This window comes from Zonotrichia leucophrys, chromosome 3 (assembly GCF_028769735.1).
Source record: "Zonotrichia leucophrys gambelii isolate GWCS_2022_RI chromosome 3, RI_Zleu_2.0, whole genome shotgun sequence".
NCBI lineage: Eukaryota > Metazoa > Chordata > Aves > Passeriformes > Passerellidae > Zonotrichia > Zonotrichia leucophrys.
In genome coordinates, this window is record NC_088172.1 from 56,907,366 (window position 1) to 56,930,785 (window position 23,420).

At 38.3% G+C, this 23,420-nt stretch overlaps 1 protein-coding gene across 9 annotated transcripts in view; it reads left to right on the top strand.

Moving 5' to 3' along the window:
- The window catches only part of MAP7 (microtubule associated protein 7), a 109,470-nt gene that overhangs the window by 61,596 nt on the left and 24,454 nt on the right, over positions 1-23,420 (top strand). For 5 of the 9 annotated variants that reach the window (XM_064708346.1, XM_064708345.1, XM_064708343.1 and 2 more), the window contains exons 2-8: positions 64-132; positions 4,805-4,882; positions 12,859-13,022; positions 13,777-13,888; positions 14,765-14,851; positions 17,092-17,202; positions 22,899-23,012. In XM_064708346.1, the coding sequence (XP_064564416.1) occupies positions 64-132; positions 4,805-4,882; positions 12,859-13,022; positions 13,777-13,888; positions 14,765-14,851; positions 17,092-17,202; positions 22,899-23,012 (735 nt within the window). The remainder of the gene's footprint in view (positions 1-63; positions 133-4,804; positions 4,883-12,858; positions 13,023-13,776; positions 13,889-14,764; positions 14,852-17,091; positions 17,203-22,898; positions 23,013-23,420) is intronic. The other 4 variants (XM_064708349.1, XM_064708348.1, XM_064708352.1 and 1 more) reach the window with 2 other exon arrangements.

Here is a 23,420-nt window from a genome sequence, read left to right on the forward strand (position 1 = left end):
AATATAATAAGGTGAGTGATCTGCTACTAAGTAAAATGGTTAATATCTTCTTCCTTATTTTAGGAACTGAAGGTTCTGAAACACAAGATAAGAAAGTGACTTCAGGACAAAGCAATGCTGGAACTAAACCAGGTACACCATTCCACATGCTCCATGTTTTAAGGCTGTTTGCCTCAATGGCGCATGGAAAACAGCTGTTGTCACAGAAACTTCTAAAGTGTGTTGCTTTTGTACCTCACTGTTTCAGACAAAACTGGTATCAGTGACTGGTCATGTTTAGATAGGCTGAAATATGTGATTGTTTGCAAAGAAGCAAAACTGGAAAAATCGAGTAATATTTTAGAATAGCTTAGGAATGAGGGCTGGGAAGTGAGAGAAGACAACAGAAGCCACCGTATTTGCATCTATGCTTGAATAAGAATTATGTGCTGTAGGCAAAGATTTGCAGCTTTGTATAAATGTGCCTCTGTTCAGGCATTTCCTCACTTACCACAAAGCATGCCACGTTCTGCAACACGCTCTGTGCAGTGGGCAGATGTTTCTCATTACTTCACCATACCTCACAGGTACATTGTGTGGAATTAATTCACTGTTTGCTTACACAGTTGAAAATGTATGTGCTAAAAACTTTACTGTAGCCCTTGGTGTCATGGGTCTGCTCCCCTTGCATGCTTAGACCAAGATCCAGAAGAGGACTTAGATATCTAAATTCTGCTTATGTTGCAATGCAGGTACCCAAGGTTAAAGAATGAAATTAGTAATGATTTTGCTCAGATGCCTGGGAAAGCAGAGGTGCTCATGGTGCTGAGGACCAGGCCCACTGTAACATCCCACTTTCAGCTCCTGGACAGCTTGGCAGCTCAGTGCCTGCTTTGTACTGACAGATGTTCTCTATCCCCAAAAGGGGCGCCTTGGCCTGTGTCCCCAGAGGGAAGGAATCCCAGCGCTGTGTTCAGATCCCACCTGGCATGCTCTGCCAGGCACACTGGGTCCTGCACAGAGCAGGAATCACGGCCGCTCTCAATCAGATAGACACTATTGGAAAAGGAGGAGAAAACAAAGATGATACTACCTCTTTCCACAGTGCTTTGTGGTGGACAGTGTTCAATACTTTCTTTATTCTACAGTAGTTTAATCTTGTTTTCATTTCTCAGAAGGGCATCTTAGCTGTTCCAATGTTCCCTTTCATCTGTGGTGGTGTGTAGATGAAATCCAAAATTCTTGGGGCTGGAGTGAGGGAAGGCAGAGTGAGCTGACAGTATGAGCCACAAAAACTGGTCATATTTACAAATATATATGGCAATTGTTAAATTAGGAACTTAATTTCTACAAATATAAATTTCGCTTAAGAGTTTGTTGAGTCTTAGTTCTATAGATTTGTAAAACTTATTTTTTCCTTTTGTTGCTATCATTAGGGACAAAAACCTATTGATGTTTCAGTGCAGAATTTCTGCAATATACTGTTCAAGGCTTCTAAGCTTTCAACATTACCTGTTAACTTGTTAAAATGAATTTTGAACACACACTAAATGTTCTAAATATATGGTCATATACTGTTTTCATATGGAATTTAAAGGCTTAATTTCCAGCAGCAGGTAAAAAACTAATTTCTCCTATGTAGAACTATGGCTTATTTATTCTCCAGACATCCCTATCATACATATGCTTAATTCTATGCCTGTTACATAAGCGGAGGGAAATAGATTGCTGAGTGTGAGTTCCCACATATTGCAGTTTTACCAGACTGCAAGTTCCAAAGCAGCATGTGGGTCTTCCTGGAGTGTTGTCTCTTAGGTTTTGCATATGCCAAGTTGGCAATTATTTCTCTAAAAAATGAGAAATTTTTGCAGGATTTGTTGCAGCTGACATTTTCCCCATTTCCTTTCACAGTAACTTAAAGCTTATGGTCTGATGAGGAATATGAACAAAAGAGTGTACAAAATATTTTGTTTGTCCTGGTGTTCCTACCAAATAAGAAGAAACGCCAATTCCCCAGGTATTTGCCTGGTGGGTTTTTAATGAATAAAGATGTGAGAAATAAAATGGGGAGCAGTCCCAGTGAACTCTCTTCTTTTGCCTCAGTTTGAAACTATTGATGCTCTGCACTGAGGATGCCAGCAGAACATCTGGATTCAGAATGCAGATGTTGGAGGCTGGGGTTTTAGCCAAACTATGAAGGATCATTTTGAAGACTTAGAGAAGATATTTTAATTATCAGTGTAAGTCTTGCACTGATAATATGTGCTCCAGCGTCTAGTAGAGCAAATGCAATGCCGGTCTGCTGCAAAGGTGTTACCCTCATCTTTGTACTAATATTGATATAGCTCTTTGTGATCCCAAATGTATGCAAAATCAATTGTTACTGAAGACACACACTCTGCATAACCTGCAACTTAATGTGAATTCTTTAGGATTGTTCCAACATCCTGCGGTGTTGGGAGAGGGGCTGCTGTTGCCTGAACACTATCAGGTGTGTGATATGGAAAAAATAATTGGATATCTTCAAACAGAGTGGCAGAGGGCAACTTTAAAAATTTATTTTATTCCTTCATTGCTTATAATTAGGAATTCTTAAGGGAGACCTTTTCAGTTTGCCTGTCCATGTAACCCTCCTGCCTCTTTGAAGAATTGTTGCCTCTCTCCAATAGGGAAATCTCTCTTCTCAAGAAAGGGAAAAAAACCCCGAACTGGAAGGGTATTCTGAAAGAAGCAGGTTTCTACATTTTTCCCCAGTGCCTCATCATTTTCTGTCAACTCAATGTTACATTGACTTTGCTGACAGCCCTTGAAGGGAATCCTTGTTTTCCAGGGAAAATGTGCATTATTCCACAAGCACTAATTACTCATGCCGCAGAAATTCATGTTTTGTGAACCTTGTGTGCCAGTCGCCAGAGAGAAGGAATAATATTACCCTTTTGACCTGTGTCTGCATGCTGAAGGGGCTGTGTGTGAGTCAGCGCGCTGCTGAACATCAGCCAAATGCAGATGTACACCCTGCAGTGGGCAAATCTCTGCCATGCCATGGCTGAGCAGTGTCATAAATGGCAGCACTCTGGGCTAGCCCGCCAACATCGAAGTTTTGACCTGCAGCTGGGTGACAGATTACCTTTGCCTTTGCTGGTGACTTTTTCACTTGTTGTGCTCTTCATGGAGGCTGTCGTGTGTGAAGGTTCTCTGTGCCAACTGTGCAATGGGTTTGCTCCTTGCAGCTGTTACTTTGCACTGCTATTAGCACTCTTAATTGGGGCTCTAGTCTGACAGTAGTTGAGAATAGTTTTTCACTGATTAGAGTTCAAGTGTAATTAAAGAGTGGTAGCTGTTGGTGAACAGGTTCATCCAAGAAATCCTGTCATTCTCATGCAGAAAACTCTGTTAGAGGATGAAATGCACATATTTTTTTTTAAATCTAATTCAAATATCTATTCAAAATTAGTTTAGCACAGCCTCACTTCAGGGACATACATTGCAAATATCTTTAACCTCAGTTTTATGACCCATTGTATTGTTTGCTAATAACTTTTTTCATAGGTATGCAGCCTATACACAAGTAGGCTGACTCTACATGTTTTTATAAGTTGATTACATGTGTATTCACAACGAATAGTGAAAAGGCTCTGTTGTCTTGTGTTCTTTCATGATGACAGTATTCGAAAAGCTCTTTATCTTAAAATACTTTAAAACTGAGTTCCTCTCAATACCAAAATAAATCAGACCATTTATTTATATCCAGAAATCTTTTTTATTTTTCTGTGGGTTTTTTGTTTATTGTGTTCTTATGCAAAGCAGACTTTTTCAGTGCTACTGAAAAAAACCCATAAAATTAAGAGCTTTCCAGGTTTAACAGAACAGGCTGAGTAGGAAATTGGTTTTGGCAGCATGCTGAGATGAATTGCTAACTTGGATTTTGTTCCCTTTGTCTGGAACAGCTCCATTGCTGAGACTGGAAGTTGGATGCTAGCTGTTCAGCACTTTGTTGTCTTCCAGAACCATCATTGAGCAAGTGATGTTTTCCAACCAAACCTGAATTTTTAAAGTCAGACCTGGGCTCTGACACAGATCTTTCTTGTGATCCTCGGTCTTACTGCTGTGATCCAAGCAGCCAGTTGCAGATAGTTGTGAAGTACTCATGTAGATAAATTTCCATGCACGATAGATAAAGCTCTCATCTTACTTGACTTGTAAGTCCATGCATGTGATGCCTCACTGCCTTTAGTATATTTGTCAGAGTTTTTAACACATATGCACACAAACATCTTTTGAGATCAGTATCCTGCTTTTTCCAGAGGCTCAGCCAGAACTGCTTTAGAACGACTCAGCCAGAGCAGTGTTTTGGTTCAGCCTGTTTTGCTTGGATGCTGAGGTTCTTGTGTCATGATATAGGGCTTATTAGCTGTTCTGAGGCAATATCAAGGGGAAGACAAAGCTTGATTATAATAGCCTTTCCTGTGGATGCATTTTGGAGAGACATTATGGAATAATAAACAGTATTCTCTCTAGAAGTCAAGTTGTTTTAGGCTTGGAAACAAAATAAAGCTTCTTCCTTGGTTTTGACAAGCAGTAGTCTTGCTGGGTATTTGCAGTCACATGTTAGTCTATTCTTTAGAAGTATTTTATTTATTAAAAAATAGGAATGCATTCTAATTATCAGTTTTCTGGGTTTTTTAAAATAAGATGGATTTCTCAAAACATTACCTATTTTGACAGAATAATTAGGGTTGTTAAACAGCCACTGTCCTTTAAGTTTGGGTTTGGTAGTATTTGGTTTTATGCTGTGTGCCTAATACTCCTCTTTCTCCATTTGTAGATCACCCAACAGTACTAAGGGTTGATGACAGGCAACGGCTTGCCAGAGAACGGAGAGAAGAGAGAGAAAAACAGCTAGGTAAGGCCCTGCTGGTGCGTGTTTGTTTGTTTGTTTGTTTGTTTTTACTGGACTACCATCTGCATGCAGCATTATTGCCAGCTTACTTTTAGGGCCAGTCAGCAAAATGGTAGTGCTAGATTTGCAATAGTATCATCTCAGATACTTTACCATATCTTTAAAGTAAATCTTTTAGTTCATCAGTACTGTATCTCTCACCTGTTCTATTAATGTGAATGAAAAGTAGGTGTTAATTCTGAAATCATGCAAGGGAACTTAGCTGATGTAAATGGAATTTTGAGGTTTTGGGATATTTTATCAATTAAGATTAAAATGCTGAATACCATAAAATAGAATTGAAGAATATGTTGCCAATGTGTGCTTTGAATTTTTTAATGTACACTTGCGGTGCATTTTTCAGGTCAAACCTGTAGTAGGTGTCAAATAGGTGTGCTCAATATCTTATGTCAGCTATGCCTGCATAAGTATAACACAGTTTGAGTGAATAGTGAAGGCTGCCTAACAAGTGACTACTGATGGGCAGTGTACTGAGTATGATGGTGAGAGAATTAAGAATTATGTGAAGCCAAACTGGTGGCTTTGTGAACAATGCTTAAATGTTTGGCTGCCACAAAGTTCTGTGGTAATTGGGAGGTTGGGAAATACAAGTATTTCCTCTTTTTTATGTGTTTACTCTGATTTATTTCAATGCTGAATTGTTCTAAGGGCTTGAGAAACAGAAGTTCTTTATTTCCCATTTCCAACTTCTGAAAGTTTATTAAACTATATTGTAATTCCAGCCAGAATTATGCTGCTTCTTCTAACCTGAAGAGCATCATTAATTGTCACCTAGGTCTTGATAGCATTTTTATCCTTCCTTGTTTACAGCACCTTATAACATTGCAGTAGCCATGCATGAATCACTAGGATTGTTTTGGAGGGGAAAAGGAAAGCTTTAGTTTTGGCTTGCTCAAGGGGTAACATGACAGGATATTTGATAATCCCTGAAAAGCTGCTCCTCGAGTTGAGGTTGATGGTATGTGTAGGCTTAATTTCTTCAGGTTTCAGAGCAAATGGATGTTACTGGCCCATTTTAATTAATTATTCACATATGATGGTTCCATGTCTTGAATTTCTTTTTTTCTCAGATTTTATCATTGTATAATAACAATGCTTTAGTCAAATGCAAGAGAAAGATACTTTCCTTGAATTTAACTCTGATTTTTCTAGCTATTGGTAAGTGACTATTTATTACCAGAAGGGCATGACTTCTGTTGATAAATGTGCTATTTTGTGTGATGTGTTTTAAAAGCAACATCAAAGCAACATCAGAAATTTTTGTTAGTTGACGTGGAATCCTTCATTTCCACATGGGAGAGTTTTGCATGTCCCTGTGATGTATAACTGTATTGCGTGTTGTTGCTTGGAGAATTATTTTGAACTAACAAGAAAATTGAAAGTTGCATTGTACTTTCATCTGTATATTTGTCTGCTATGATTTAGTATATTTAGGAGCTGTCTCTTGAGATTTGTGTTCCAGTACAGCAGAGCAATGATTTTTACAACAGCATGTAACTTTTTCTTTTTTTTTTGTGCATTTAGTGCAGATCCTAGATAATCAGTCACTCATGTCATGTGAACCGCAGCAAAGAAATTCCTAAGCTGTCTCTCTTAAACATTAAGTTGTATAATATTGTTACATAAATGTGTCTTGCTAAAAATTAGAGTTGGATTTTGTTAATACTGGGACATCAGCCATGCAGCAGTAAAGCAACTGAAGGAAGGAATTTTAATTTTTTTTCAATAGAATTAGGTTGGATTTGAACTTAATTCCTTTCCTTTTGATTCAAGGGATCTGTCAGGTTTAGCAAAGACTTCTTTTTATACAGAAGTTGAGAATTTCAGTCCTACCTCAAATAAAATTATTCTTTGTTCTAAAAAAAGGAAAGGACAGGGTTCAATTCTCTAGGTGTAGAGCTGGTAGTAATTTTGTTTTGTACTTTCAGCAACTTGAACTCCTGGGGGTCAGGAAAATTTTCTGCTTCTGTTAAGAACATGTGGAGTACCACTTTAATAAGGATTAAATTTATTTATGAGGTGATATTCTGTTATTAAAGAAGAGTTGATTTAAGACCATTTTTATTTCCCCTTTTTTACTCTCAAATTCTATTTTTTTCAAGTTCCACTGTGCTGTAATAGATTTGCCTTTCCTGTGGTGGATTGGCATGTGCTCTGAACTCCTGAGGATTTCCTTGCACCTGGAAATAGTATTTTAGCAGTCTTAGACTACTTAGCACACTTGGGTTTCTAAGTATTGTTTTTAATGAGTGCTTAGAGAATAGGAAATGCTATCAGTTTTGTCTGAATATATATATATGTAGCACATAAATGTGTTGGGACTGTCGGTACCTGCTGTTTCTTGAGGATCATGTTGAGCCACCTAATGGAAATGATTAAAGAAGCTTCTACAAAAAAATGCTCCTTTCGCCTTTAGTATATTCATGGGGTTTTTCTGACTTTTCTTTAGGTCACCTAGAAGATACACAGGGACACAATCAGCAAATCACACCATCAAAAAATGATTGTTTTAGTTTCTTCACTGTAGGAAAGGCATTGCTTTTGAAATGCCATCCCAACACTTCTAAAATATTAATTCTTTGACTTTTTTCTTCGCAGTTCCTTTTGCATGACTAAAGTTGTAACAGTTTCATGGAGGATTTTCTGCTTCAATCTTTTTAATCTCCTGACCATTTGGTATTGTGTGTTTTGCTGATATCACGTTCAAGCCTTAAAGGATTAGGGTGATATTGATTTTCTACGTAATGCTTCCAGAGTTGTCACTTGCACTTTAGTAACCGAGTTTTAATTTTTGTGCTTTTTCCACTAGTGCTCTTTCCCATAGCACCTGTGCATAAAAGTTAACACCTGCCCTTTAAAATAAATATATCAGATCTCTCTATGTGAGACTAACCCTCTTGAATTGTGCAAAATGGAAGTCCCAAGAGAGGCAGTGGTAGGTCAAATGGCTCTGTTCCTGGAGGCCAGAGCAAAGGGAGCTATCACACTGGCTCCAGCTTGGCACTTACATGTATTCTGGCCCTGAATGTTGAGACAAACATGTTGGAACTGTCTTTTTATGAAGGCAGCCGTGGTAGATGGCTTGCTCAAACTGGAAAACATTGCTGAAAATAGCTGCTTTTTCATCATGTGGGTTTTACCCTTATCTGCCGTACTGATTGTATCTGTACTGCCAAATTGACAGTGTTGAAGAGCATTTCCTGATGCTAAAACCTAATTGTTCTTACTATAAAGCTGTCATGATGGATCCTGGCAGGGTGTTGGCTCCAGCCAGCTAGCTGTCTGCTTGCTGATTCCCAGACAAGGTTTGGGAATCGGCTGGGAAGGTCCATGGGCTTTTCTGCATGTGCAGATTAAGTGCTGTCACCATTTTGGAGGGTAGAAGTTTAATGACAGAGGAGAAAGTTGTTCCATATCAGTTAGTCTCTGTTTCCTCCCTAACTGGAAAGCACAGACCTGGTCCTCCCTAACTGGAAAGAAAAATCAAAACGTGTTTGTCAACAGGAAAAATAACTGGGGTGTTAAAATGGATTTCATTCAGGCAAACTTAGGTGGTGGCCTGGCAAAGAGGAAGAATTTTCTTGTTATTACTTAGCAGTATCTTGGCCCCTGATTCTTGAGAAAACTGAGTCTCACTTTTTGAGTCTCACTTCTGTGCATGTTTTATCTATGCTAATCCTGCTTGAAGTCTGATCTTTTTTTAATCAGAATTATGATCCTGACAAGGACATGTGGTTAATTTAGTTTCTGGTGTTGGGAACAAATGATGGTAATACTGCTTTTTGACTTAGCACACTTCCTTAAATAAAGAGTGATTAATCTTAGCTCTTAGAATATATCTGAGTTTCAAGTTGGCTAAATTAATTAAATTCTTAATACTTACAATGCATAAGCACTAAAAAGTAGTATTTTAAACGTCACAGAAAGTGATCACTGGGATAATAATAACATTAATAAAAATTACTTTTTTTTTTCTGTGACTAAATTCCTTCTGGCCTGTTTTCTTCCCTGGCACTTGGGGGCAGAACTTTATCCAACAGAAGGAAGCCCCGCAGAAACTGGGAATCACTGACTCTAGCGTATGAATAATTTTGGGATCTCCTTGGAGAGTTTGAATGTTGAAAGAGTTTATAAGACAAGAAAACAATTTTTAAGGAAGACTAGTTTAAAAAGTTATGTGATAAATGTCCCTTGGACTGTGGTTACTGGGGAAAGGTTGGCTTAGAGAATCTCACATTAACTTCACCTTTAATTACAGCTCTGAAGTTCACCTTCTAATTTGTTCAGTCAGCCCCTTCTGTGTAATGTCCCCATTTTTAGGTATGGTTAAAGCATCACTGATCCATTTTACTGCTAATGCAGCAAGGAGGCAATCACAGCCTCAGTGCAGAACTGGCAGTGAGCAAAGGTGAAAGAGCAGTCAGAGGAGAAAGCTCTTGCTGAGGTCAGTGCTGTAAAGTTAGAAAAGATAAAGGGTGGAAAGCATGACAAAGACTAGCAAAGACAGCTCAGGTGAGCTGTCCGTCTGAGGTGGATTCAAAAGGCAGACTGAGAAAGCATGGTGATAGACTGATCTGCCTTTGTATAGACAGTAAACCAAAAGAAAAAGAGAATCTGGGGGCACATTCTTTGCTTCACAGAGGTAAACAGAAAATAAAGGCTTTGACACTTAGTGCATGCTCCTCCTTCCCTCACTGCCTAAAACCCCTGCAAAGAATAGTTCTAGTATGGGTGGCTGGGGAAAGAAACTGCAAAATTATTTCCAAGAAAGAAACATGCAAGGTTTGTAGCTAGCGTCGTCCACGTTACATTAGTTAATTCCAGTGTAAAATTTATTGATTTCAAGTCTTATGCGTCTCTTGATATTGGAGTGTCTCTTTCTTGATTGACCTTGTTTTCTCTCGCTGTTATTCACTTCAGAAGAGCCAGAAACACAGCCTTAATTATGTTGCTTTGTAATCTAACCCAGCATTCTAGTTTGCAAACAAGCAGAAGGTATTCAACAGCATGTCTAGGGCTCAATTTCTAAACCCTGTTTTTATGCTCTAATTTTGTGTCCTTGTATCACATGCCTGTGTTCAAATATATTGATTGTACTAAGGAATGGAATTGAAAATGGATCAGGCTGTAACTTTTCTTTGTACTTTCCAGCTTTAATGTAATTATTCCAATGGAATTTAAGCTTTCAGCGTGCAGGTGCTATCTGAATGGTGACCAGACTTCCCTTGAATGAATCTTGCACATTGTCATACAATACGAGATATTACAAGGGAGAGAAGGACCATGAACCTGTTAATGCTCAGGCCTGAGAAAATGCTTTTTTGTTGGATCATGCCCCTAGTGGAGTTCTTTGTTGGCTTAGCACCAGGCAGAGCTCTTGGCACAGTTTCTGGAGACACCATTATAGAAGTTGGTATTCTTCCCTGCCACATCCTCTAATTGGCTGCTCTTTCAGGTTGATGAGACCCTTTAGAGATATCATCAGTTTCCTGTAGGCTTATCTGCTGATTCTTTCTATCAGCAAGGCATTTGATGCTGTGCTTCTAGAAGCATGCCTGTGCATCCAGAATAGAGCTTAATATATTTTAAAAATATTTTTTTACGTTAGAGCAGAGGTCTAAAGAGTAAACTTTTTACTCTACAAGACAATTTTTTCTTATCTGTTTGGGGTGGCAGGAAAATGTTTCTGAAAATTCATAAATGGGGACATAAGAATGAAAGAAAAATATTCTAAACTTCTTATTTTTCCTGATGATATCCTTATATATCTAAGAACACTAACTTATGTCCCTGTATATTCCTACCTTACAGGTGACCAAAACTGAGCCCTTAAATTCATAGAAGAATGTCAGTAGTGCATGCAGGAAGAAGTGTAAACAAAGCAGATGTTCTCCTTTGATTCTCTAATAAGACAAAATGCAGGAATTGAAAATTGAAAAAAATGAAAAGTAGTCAAGATTATATCTCTATCTGTGAAAAAAGTTAATGAAAATAGATATTACATTTATTTCAGCAAACAGATGTATCATAAATCATACTTTCATGTACTTGTTAAGTACTTGATCCAAGCATAAAATTAGTAACTTCCTCATGTTAGCAGGTGGGCACATTTTCTGCTGTCTTGCCTGTAGCCTAGAGGTGGAAAGATGTAGCTTTTTACTTGTTTTGAATCAGATCTGTTATTTTTGTTAAAAGTTCTTCCAGTCGAACACATCCATTTGCCTGGGTTAATTCCTCACTAATGCTTGTTTCTCTTACTGAGCTGTCTTGCTCTATCACAATAGTGTGATTTTTATCACCCCTTCTCAGAGAAGCAGAAAGATGAAGATAAGTGTGCTGTCCAGAGGTCCAGCCTTCGATTGTCATACCAGAACTAAGAATGTACATAAATATCTTTTTAGCCTCTCTCTTCTGAAATTTAGTCTTAAAAGTTCAAATGTCCTATTTTCATTGCTTTTTCTAAACAATATGACAGACTGAATCCTATGGAAATCACCATGAACTGTGTCTCAAGGAAGTTTAGCCATTTACATTAATAAAAGCAAGAACAAATAATCTCCATGCCTTTTATAGGCAAATTAATATTCCAGTGACACCAGTTAAGAAAGCTGTTGAGGTTTTGTTGGGGTTTTTTTCTCCTTTTTGTAATTTATTAATTTTCAGTAGACCGCCAAAGAGCTTTTTTGTGCTGGGTTGCATTGTAAGCATATTCCAGGCAGAAAAGAGCCAGCTCATCACAGGATCCATGGAAGTCTTGGGGCTCAAAGCAGCAGCTCGTCTTGATATGATCAATAGTCTGTACATAAATGACTGTTCATTAAAAGCTGACATGCTACAGCAAGCTGGATTTTCATAAGATATATGCAGTTATGCTTCTTAGATGCTCTTAGCTCCTTCAAAGACAATGGATTTTTCAAATCTTCTGCAAAAGGGTTTGATTGAGTTCCAGTTTTGAACAACTACATACTTTGGGTTACTTAGTGCGTTCAGAGTCTAGGTAACAGGATGTATGCGCTGGGTTTGGGGTTTTTTTTTGCTAGGTTGGTTTGCTGTGGTTGAATTTTGGTTTTTTTAATTAACTTTTGTACCACTGTAGTGAAAGGATTCTGTAAGAGTCTAGAGCATTTCCTGTGTGATGGTGGCACTGACTTAGACTGCAAACATACAATGTTGCATAAGGGAACAATCTAGTTCCACTCTGGGTCCCAAAGCTTTCAAGACGTCAGTGCGGGGAGGTCCAGAGTATCATCAGTGGTTTCATGTGGACTGCAGTCTGAGCCTGCATCTACAAAATCAATGAAAATTCAGACCCTCATAGGGAAAAAAATTGGTCCTGTGTAGGGCTTCTTGATTTGTCTTGATTAGCTCTTCTGAAATATGTTGTTTGAAGCTGTGTATAAGTGGAATTATGCAGATTAATGTTTACCTTTAGACTTCTTTGGTGGGTAACTTCCTTCCTTTTGTTGGTCCAGGTGCTGGAATTGTTTTTCCATCCACTTCTATCATAAGAGATCTGTATTGATCAATAAAGGTGAAAGTTCTCATAGTTTCACCTCTCTTTTTGTTGTCTTTTTTCAGTAAAATATTACAGAGAATTAGCATGGTTTATGTAACAGAAGTTTGTTCACATGCATCTGACTTCAGTATTTAGGCATTTTAAGCTGGCAAAAAATCCTTTCTTCCATGAAGAAACTGTCTGCTCAAATAACTGTTGGTAATTCATAATAAGTATATTGAGATTAGATAAAATCAGTGTGTGGCCAGGGTACATTTTAATACATGAGGAGAGATAAGGATATTATTTATCTCTGAGGAAAGAGAGTTCAAAAGGCTTTCCATTTACCGTGGTTATTCAAAATGTATTAAAGACTTCACTACATAAAACAAGTTAATACTTTTATTTCTCAATTTTCTCACAGCTGCAAGAGAATCCGTATGGCTGGAAAGAGAAGAAAGAGCACGGCAACATTATGAGAAGCACCTAGAGGAACGCAGGAAGAAGCTAGAAGAGCAGAGACTAAAGGAAGAGAGAAGGCGAGCTGCTGTAGAGGAAAAGCGAAGGCAAAAACTAGAAGAAGAGAAGGTAAAAATGAATGCCATGAAACAGCTTTTCAACTTCTCTTGCCCTAAGTTACAGTACTATCAGCCTTTTTTTTTAAGAGCTGATGTAGACAATGCAACATGAGCCATGGTCAGTATGACATAGTGTGTGGAAGGATTTTAAGCCTTGCTTCCACATGTACTGCTTCTGTTATGAATCAAATGCAGTAAGTTGAGCCTGCCTGGATTACTGTGTATGGCACTGTGCAAACTCATGCAGAAAAACAATTTGGGTCAGGTTTGTATGGTTACCCGTTAATTCTTACCCATTCAGTTTGAGGGTAGTTACATATAAGTTGCCCTAAGAAAACCTTTTCAGAAATGAGTGTGCAGTGAAATACGCTCTTGGCTGATTTGCCTCCCAGTTAAACTGGGAAGTATGAGCAGTGTGATCCTATCAAAGCCACCTCATCCTTGTGGGTGTTGTGTTTCCTATCTCTCCCACTCTTCTGGTATTTAGTACATGGGAAGTAGCACTAGGGTATATTTGTGTAGTGGCAGGGCCACTTAAACAGATCTTACCTTTTCAAAATTTCATTTTATGTTCTAACTTATTTATGGCTTACTTGCTGCTTAATTTTGTTTTAGTGTGTGTGTCTTAAGTAGGCAGCACATAAGCTTAAAGACCTAAGATGCCTACTTGGTATTGTCCATGTGGTGGAGGGTAGAAGGGTTTGATAAGAAAATCAAGTTAAGAACGCAGTAGTATCCAAATGTGTTATCCTGTTGTACTCAAGGAACGACATGAAGCTGTTGTACGTCGCACAATTGAAAGAAGCCAGAAGCCAAAACAAAGGCAGAACAGGTGGTCCTGGGGAGGAGCACTGCACAACCGCATTAATAACACAGGTAACGAGGGAGCCTTGCTTTGCTTGCCAGTTTCCCTTCCCCACCAGTCAACTGGAATTTACATTTCTTCTTCTGAAAGGAAGGATGTTTCAGCGTATGTTAGTTTGAATTCTTTTCTCTTGGTCCTGTTATTGCTAACAGTGGCATGTTTGTGACATTCTTGTGTAGCAAAAAGGTAACAAGGAGAAAGAAACCTAAACAAAAGTTACAGCTTGTTTTGGGAGTTGACTTATTCTGTAACTACCTTGCTACAGCTTCTCGCTCCTGCTGCTTTGCTGTTGTTCGTGCGTGTAATATGTATGTGGTGTGCTTGTGTGGTGTCAATCTTGTGATATGAGCTACTGTGGCAAATGCTAGCTTTGTGCCTCTGAGAGTAGGTCTGGTGGAAATGACCAAATACTGAGATTAAAGTAGACACAAGGAAGGAAAATTGTTCTTTATAATAAGAGATCTGTGCTGTGTACTGAAATTTGGGGAAATAGAAGTCCCTTTTCTTCCCCTTAAGATTGGCAAATTAAGTGAATTTTAGCTATATGCTCTTCTGCCCGAATATCTTCTCTAACTTAATCTGCCAATTATTAATGTGTATATGCCCTGTTCAGTATGAATCAAGTCTCCCAAAAGAGAACTTTACTTCTTTTAACAGGAAGTGATGCTTTAAGTTATCTTCTTCCTATTCTAATTTCTATGTGTCTAACCTCTCATCAGGGGAGGAAAAAAAAATTGAGAAAAGAATGCTCTGAAATCTTTGTCATATATAATTTCAGTAAACATTTATTTTTCATAAAAGGTTACTTTTTTGCTTAACTTTGTATAACTTATTTGATTTTTATTTTATTTTCTGTGAAAAATCATTGTCTTGCATTCTGTCCCTAGGTTATTATTTTGAATCATCATTCACCTTTCTCGATTTAGCAGGCCTGGAGCACCACTTCAAATCTCTGGGTGGTGCTAGAAAACCTGGTACATAATGCTGTGGTTTGTTATTCCTTCACCTGTAGCTAGTTCTCAGGAAGTGAGATCATCAGTAACTAAACCACCCTCATGTAGTTGCAATGCATGCTTAACACCATGCTGATAGATTAGAACTGTTAGTACCAGATTTTTCATTATTATTTATTTTTCTGGTGGAGAGTTACTGCTGGCTGACTCTAAAGATTTGGCACAATTCACTGAAATGAAGCATAATATTCTATCTGCTGGAATTCAAGGAGAGCAAATTTGAATATTTTGTTATTTTCTAAAACCCTTTTGGCATGTAGGATTTACAATTTTGCACATGAACACAGACACATAACCAGCTGCATTGGCTGTTTCGTTGCTCATGGGTATTTTAATTCCTTTTTTTTTGTTTCTTTTTTGGGTTTTTTTGGATAAAGAAAGCAGCAATTTTCAAGGCAACGGATTGCATTTGGCCTGTTTTACATTTATAGGATTCATACTGCCAACACTTGTATGCAAATCCTTATGCTGAATGTCATTCATTTAAATAAGGTTCATTGACACGAGAAATGTTGTCATGCCTAACAACAGAGGTGATTTTCAATATTGTCATTTGTCATCTTCAGAAAGTCAGTTTATGCAGTACATCCTTTCTGCCAAATGTAGAAGCTTTATGGCTGTGCTGATACACTGTGTAGTTTCTCAGTGGCAGATTATGCATGAGATCAAGATCCCCCTCCCATTCCCACAAACATTCCTGTTCTCAGGAAGCCTGAACATAGTGTGTCCAGTAGTGACTTGCACAGGGCATTCTCCATTTTACCCCGTAGATCAATTTGGGATCATCTTGACAGCCTACAGAGGTCCTTTTCTTAGTTATAACATTTAGCTTTCTCCTTTTTAAAACCCATTTCTGAGTTTTATTCCCCTACCAGTATCCAGTCTGCCAGTTGTATGCCCTCACCAAGTCATTCTAACGTTAAAGTTAGCAAATAATCACATGGGGTAGGGAGAATCTTTCTTCAGCCCAACAAGTTATAGTGGATCCTATATAGTTCATAGATATGGGGAGAATTAAGGTATTTTTCATAGACTCTATTTCTATGAATTCTTTTGTACACAGTGAATATAATTTAATCTATTGGGACAGAACAGGTAAATACAATCTTAATACACTAGTCATAAATAAACAGTGGCAAATAATATTTCAGCAGCAGCATCCTTAATGCTGTCATTGTCCTGAGTTTGTATCTGCTTTGCAAACAGTGTAGGGACACATTTTTGGAGACACGGACTATGAATCAGCAGAGCAGTTAGGCATATGCTCAAGCCTCATTGCATTTCAGCATGGTTGAGTGCTTTGCTGAGTCGTGCTGAGGTTCAGTACATGCTAAAATGTAAGCAAAAGCAGAATTGATTCTCACAGCATCTTTTGGATCTCAGATTTGCAGATGAAAGTTTGTAACGGGGAATGTGTAGTTGAAGCACGGAGCTTGGAGCTCTTTTTGTTTGGGATGTTTTTTGAGCAAGAGAAGAGAAGGGACACTGCAAACATTCTGTTGCAGACATAGGCACAAAGAGTGTGCAGTCTCTATTCTTGAAGTAACCATCACCCCCTCAGCAGGATGCAGATGCTGACTGCAACAGTTGAGCAAATGATGGAATACTGCTCTAAAATGTAGAGAAACTGAAATCAAATTATATATGTATTTTCAGCATTCTGAAAATAATTCTGGTAGGTGGTTTAGAACTTACACATAACTGTGGGATTTTTAACTAAATCTTTTAATTTCTTTTGTGCTCACTCTTACTTCCTTTGTGCACTAATGTTCCCTTAATCTTTCAGCATGCCATTGCCATAATATTGACCATCTGCCTAGTAACAGTGCCCTGTCATCTTTTATTCAGATGGCAGGGTGGTGTTTTAGTGAATAACTTGGTGTTTCCAAGCATCTTGGTCCTTCCATGAATCTTTCTGTTCTAAGTTGTGAGCAGGGATTTTCTGACAATATTGAAAGTCTTTAGATTGCAACCCATTGAGTAATAATGAACAGAATATTTTACAAATGTGGAGCTTAAATTGTGTTGTGCCCAGTCTTTGAGTCACCTGTACAACGTCTACTGAGAAACCCATTCTATTTTGGAAGTTCTTGTGGTAGAGCAGGAGTGACCTAGTCCTGTTTTCCTCCTCCCAGTAGTGATGTAGGAACTTGCACTGTTGCATGTGGGCTGTCAATTAGCATTATCTCCATTTGTTTTAGATCGAGACAGGCGGTCTGTTTCAACAATGAACCTTTCGAAACATGTTGATCCAGTCATAAACAAGCGGCTCTCCTCCTCATCTGCAACATTACTAAATTCTCCAGACAGAGGTACAGTTTTGAAGAAAAAAGCATTAAAGAGCAGCAAGAAAGAATGTTCTATACTGATGTATTACTTTGCACATAAAACAAGCTTCTGAAGTCATTTTCTGTACTTCATCTAAGTGGTAGTGGAAAGACTTCAAATGTGACAAGTAAATGGTTGAACATTTTTTCCTGTGAGAACAAATAATTCTTGTTTTTTAAAACAAGAGAACTTACCTAAACAATCCTACTTTAGCAAATGATAAAAGCAGTGCTTCTGTCAGGTTTTTAGTAAATGAGGTACAACTATTGAAATACATCACTCCATAGTGCATGCAACCATGTGTGACCTTTTATTTGCATTAGATAATTGTCATTATTTTGTTTTCCTTTCTTTTTTGGTAATAGCTCTTGAATGTCTAAGAACATATTGCATGAAGCTTTCAAGCAGTTATTTTATTACATTTTCTGATTTTATTACCATTTTGGTTATTTTTATGGAAGAGGTATGGATGTTTTTCATATTGTCTGTTTATTGACATTTTGTGTCCAGTTGTTTCTCAAAGATTGCTTCATTTCAGTGTACATTTTTAGTGTTTACAAGTCTGAAAAAAGACAAACCATCAAGCTTTTAAAAATTAACATAGCTAAATTGCTGCTGCTGTTGTGAGGACTTATGAGATTGAAGCATTGAGCTTAAAAATTTTATAAAATAATGTCTCTTGTGTAACTTGTGCAAAGAGCTTTACAGTATAGTACTTGGTAGGGATTTTTTTGTCCTCTACTGAGTTCTGTCCCATTTCAATCCATAAAATTATTTTTTAATTTTTTTTTTAATGGACTTTTTAGTTGCGTTGTCTGGTTGATGTCATTATTTGTGTGTCTTAACCAAGTTCCAAGTTTGAGTGAACATGTGTATCTCATTGATTTGATGTGCCATGTTCATCTTAGTGGGCAAACCTAGTTGTACAGTCTGGTAACTTGTGAAAAATACAGTATTACCTTAGGAAAAAAATTTTTCCTAAGTACTAGTCATTTCTTGCTGTAAATGTTGAAATACAGTCAGTTTTAACTTTATTAGCTTTTCAGGTGTGTAATTTTTTTCAAATGGTTGCTGTTCTTTGCCAGATGATTTTTTTGAGGAAGGATCTTGGTGAAGTGGGAAGGTGAAGAGCAGCAGGCATTAAGTATGGAGCATAATCTCTTATGGACTGTAACACAGTGTTTTAGCTTCTGCTACCCATTTCAAGTTCAGGAGAACTTAAACAGAATATTAGGCAGTCTAATGGCGGGGGGAAAAAAAGGAATATGGAAGTGATGGCCATTTGTCAAAATGCTGAGGCATTTTTGCTTGGCATTTTTATTAAAACAGCACAGAACCCTTTAGGAGTCTCTTGTGACTTTTTCAGGCTCCAAGACAGAAAGTAAATCCAAATGCTATAAGTGCTTTTTCTCATGCAAAGTCAGATACCTAAATGTAGCTGAGCCATGTATCTGGAGAAGTGCCACTAGTCTCTCCCATGGCCTCAATGCAGGTGCTTAAAGGAAGGCTGTGACTGCCTGCTCCCCATTTCACCTTCCAGAGGGCACCCAGTCACACTCACTCTGTGATACAGACTCCTACCTGCAAAACAGTGAGCTGCAGATAAGGATGATGAGCTTACCTACTAAGTGGCTTATAGCTGTCAACAAGAACTTGTCATCTGTTGTGCAGCACCTTTTTATCATATGAAGGACAATTTCTTTTTTGCTTTGCTGCAGCAAAAGACAAAAGTTTTCATTAGCTAATTGGCTAAAAGACTGGTTTATGGCATTTCAAGCATTCTATTGCTGTATAGCTCTTTATCACAGTTGTACAATTCGGCAGCTAGAACATGCTTCTCATGCTTTTATGTTACTGTAGTTACTGAATAGTTAAAACTGTAACAGAACATGAACACATATTCAACTGCAGAAAATTGCTGTTGACCAATAGATTTTGGCAGTTCTGCTCTTTAAGGAGAGCTTAGCAAAGGGATACTACTTTTCATGAGGTATGAGTTACATACTTGGAAGTTTTGCAAAACTTGCACCCTAGTTGTTTTCCTCCCCCTCTGCAGTGATTTTTCTTCAACTAGATGATTTTCTCAATCACTGCATCACCATTTTCTGCAACCATTATAGAAGACATTCAGGGGCTGCAGTATTGTTTCCTGTAGAAAGAGCAGTTTCCCCCTATTGTGGCACTCACCATATTGTGTATGTGTATAAGCAAACACCACATTTATCAATGAGAGTCTCTTTCGTGGTGCTCATCAGAAGGCCTGTTAAATCCTTGCCTCCCATCTGTTCCTACAGCTAATCAAATGCTGCTGTTTGCTTACTTGCAAATTATTCTGCTGCTGCTAAGACAACTTTCCAGTATTCAGGTTGTATATCCTGAAGACAAATACAGGTGATTGTAACCAATTGACTTTTGCCAGCACCCTGCAACTTTGTGTGTTTTTTAGTTACAAGTTAGGTTGTAAAGATCTTTAATCTGTTAAAAATAACCTGCTTGTGGCTGGGGCTAAGGGTACTTCCTTATACTAGCAAGCCTATCACAGATGTGTTTCCTGTGTGAAAATGGAGCAATAAAAGCTGAGAGACTTTGGCTTGTTCAGACTGGAGAAGAGATGGCTCCAGGGAAACTTTACAGCGAAAGGGTCTTCCAAGAGAGCTGGGGAAGGACTTCTTACAAGGACATGTTGTAATAGGGCCAAGAGGTAATTGCTTCAAAATGAAAGGTTTGGATGGGATGTTAGGAAGAAAATCTTTGCTCTGAGGCTGGTGAGATAGGTTGGAGGAGGCAGGTGGAACAGATTGCCCATGGAAATTGTGAATGCCCAAGGTCTAGCTAGATGGGCCTTTGAGCAACCTGATCTAATGGAAGGTGTCCCTGCCCATGAGAAGAAGGTTGGAACTTGATGATCCTTCAGATCCCTTCCAACCCAAGCCATTTTATAATTCTATGAAATAACCCTTAGAGTGATAGCTTAACACATCACGAGAACAAAAAATACTGTTTTCCCTTGTCTGTCAGATGGTTTGAAAAACTAAATCTTGAAAACATCACCCTGAGGCATTAAAAACAAAAAGAGCAAGAAAAGAAATCCCTGACCTCATTGTATTAAAGTTGATTGTATTATTTTGGGATATTCTTTGTTTGGTATTCAGTTTTGCTCCATTGTGGTTTGGACATCAAACTGAAGCTGTTCAATGCATTTAATATTAATAGTCTTGTAATTGGAACCCAGTGGGAGAAAGTTTGTCTGTTCTAGGTGAATGGTGGTGCTAATCTGTTAAAATATGTATTGAATGTGTGAAGTGTGATGCTTTCAGGTAGCTGTGCATTTGGAAAATTCATTATGTGATGACCCTGGCCCACAAACCAAGGTGCAGCTGAACAAACTTTGATCTACACCCATAGTAGAGAATCAGGGAGACTTCACTCCAAGGTCCTGGCTAAAACTATTTTGACATCTCTGAAGCAGGCCTATTGCTTATATGGAGAAGAAAGTTTTTGGTTTTAGTTCACAATTGTGCATATCAACTAGCTCACTCCCAAACACTGCCTCAGTGCTTCAGTTGGATGCTGTGGACATACGGGATTGCTTCCAATAGAGGATGTGGATAGGATACAATCTTCCCTGAGTTAGGGCCAACGATAATTAAACCATACTCATCTTTAGGGCAAGGAATATGAGATATGTGAGACATGGCAGGTGAGACATTGGTGTTCTAAATCATCAGTCTCTTAGCTGTGTCCTCTTGAGATTATTTCATCTCTGGGAGCTTATATAAGCTTATATAGTGACATAAGGCCTGCAGCTGCCCCACAGGGCAGTTTTTACATGGTAACATTCACTTACCATGTAAAGATAAATGCCCAGAAATGGATAGTGTATATAGAACTGGTTTACTGGCCTAAAATATCAAGGATTGCTTTCTGAAGTTGTGTGATCATTATGTTAAACTACAGTAGAAGAGTTCTCCAAACTCATCCACAGTCATGCCTGTCAGCCTCACCTACTGAAGCCTGAGACCACAAAAAAGAATCTTCCAACAGTAGCTTTGAACAGTGATCATACTGAGCATGGGGTTTGGAGATGAGAGCAAGCAAAGACTTTGCCATTACTGCATCCAGTTTAATGGTAGCTCTGTGATTTCTTCATTGTTAAACTGCAAGCTTAATGATAATGTGTGTGGTGTAATGGAGGTCTCTGTAGGGTATTTTGTGTGTCTGTGATCTCTACCATTGCAGAATGGAACCATTAATCACAAAAAGCTTCACCAATAGTACATTCTGTAAAAGGACAGTTAGGAAAAGAGCCTGCTGTGATTGAGAGTCCTATATTTCTGTAGTAATGCCCCTTATTGCATTACTGGAATTTAAGGGAGCAATTTGAGAAGTGCAAAACAGCACTGAGGGCAGATTAAGCAATTATATTTTCATAGGAGAAGATTGAGATCAGCCTCTCTTTTCATGGGGCTCTCAGATTAAAGACAGATTCACAGTTTATGTCTATTAAAAGTGATGGATTTCTTCCTTTAAAAATGCAAATGAATGTCAAGTTTGTTACAGCCAGTCACTTCAATGAGTGTTATAGAGATTGAGCCTCATGAATTCAAGCTGCAGTTTTGTTGCTGCAAACACTAAACTAAGGTCAATGCTGAGGTGTAAAAAGACCTGCTTTTGCTTGCAATATCAAGATTGCTGCTATGGTGTAAGCTTACTGTAATGAACTACTTTGGGAAGTAGTTGAATGTTTTGGCTTGTGATATTCATTATGAAACAGTTTCTTGCATTGAAATATCAAAGAAATATCAATTCAAGACAGAAAGTAACTTAGAGGAGTCTTCTGGTTAACACTTTGCCATGATAAATGTTTAATTAGTATTAAAAAAAAGTAAAGAAACTTTTTAAGATAAAAGGATTATATTGACAAACTATGTTTGCGTTAGACAACACTGGGAAAAGCAAAGTAGCAGTGTGATTGCAGCCAGGTCAGCATGTATTGCATTTTCAAAACAAAGCAACTATGTGAAAAGTGTTCTACATGGAAACTGATTGTTAGCAGGATCTGTGGACAGAGAATTAATAACCAAATATATTAACTGTTTTCGGTGGCTTCACCTATTACTGAGACAACTGCAGCTGCTGAGCTTGGTATCTGCAGTTGAGGCACACTGTCCTTTTGCAGTGCTTCGATAAAACCTCACTGACACAATTCTCTGTATAGCAGTGAGCAGCCTTCTTTGGTTTTTCTAGGTAGGCTGGAAAACTTTGGAAGGTGTTTAAGTGTAACTAGAAGACTCTATATCTTTAGTGTAGGAAGCCTTTGGGACACAAATGTCTCTGCTGAAGTCTATATTTAGGAGGGGCAGCTGTTCCTCTAGTAGGGAAATTATCCTGTTATTCCTAACATGGAACGTGGCAGATGTGCAGAATATCCATACTCATTAGGTAACAATTTGCCATAATGCCACAGGCAGTAACATAAATTAAGTGTTCAGATGTACATATATCTATAGGAATTCTTCTGCTAAAAAGGAGTAATAATAAAATGCAAAACACTGAACTACTGTGGACAGTTTCAAGATTTCCGTGGTATGCAGTAGTGAGGAGAGTACTAACGCTGAGCAGCATGTGGTTATCTGTGAAGTGTTTGGTCTAACATCTTGCTTGTATGGTGCACGTTCAGCTCGCCGTCTTCAGCTCAGCCCATGGGAGAGCAGCATCGTTAGCAGGCTCCTGACGCCCACACACTCATTCCTGGCTCGGAGTAAAAGCACAGCTGCATTGTCTGGAGATGCAGGTAATCCTGTGACAGCAGAGGCTTCATGTCTCAGACACTTATTTTTCCAGATTCCCTGCCGGATGCTGTGAAGTCACTGATCTAATTATGGGTGTATGGTAGCATCCCAGAATGAACTTGAAAATCTGTGGTTAGTGTGCATGACAGCATGAAAGCTTCCCTGTAGAGTTGTTTGCTTATGCCTGTTTCTCTTTCTCCTACTAACTATTTCTTACTTGTGGCTCTTCATCAATGCAATAAATTAATAAAAACATAACATACAAAACATGCAGGCAACAACATCACGCTGGCCATGGCTGTTTAAGGAAATGCACACTGTATTGGAAAGAGCTGATTTAGCACATCCACTGCTAAAGCTGTGAGCTGCTTGCTGCAAAGGAGTTTCAGCCCCTACCAGAGCACTGCCCA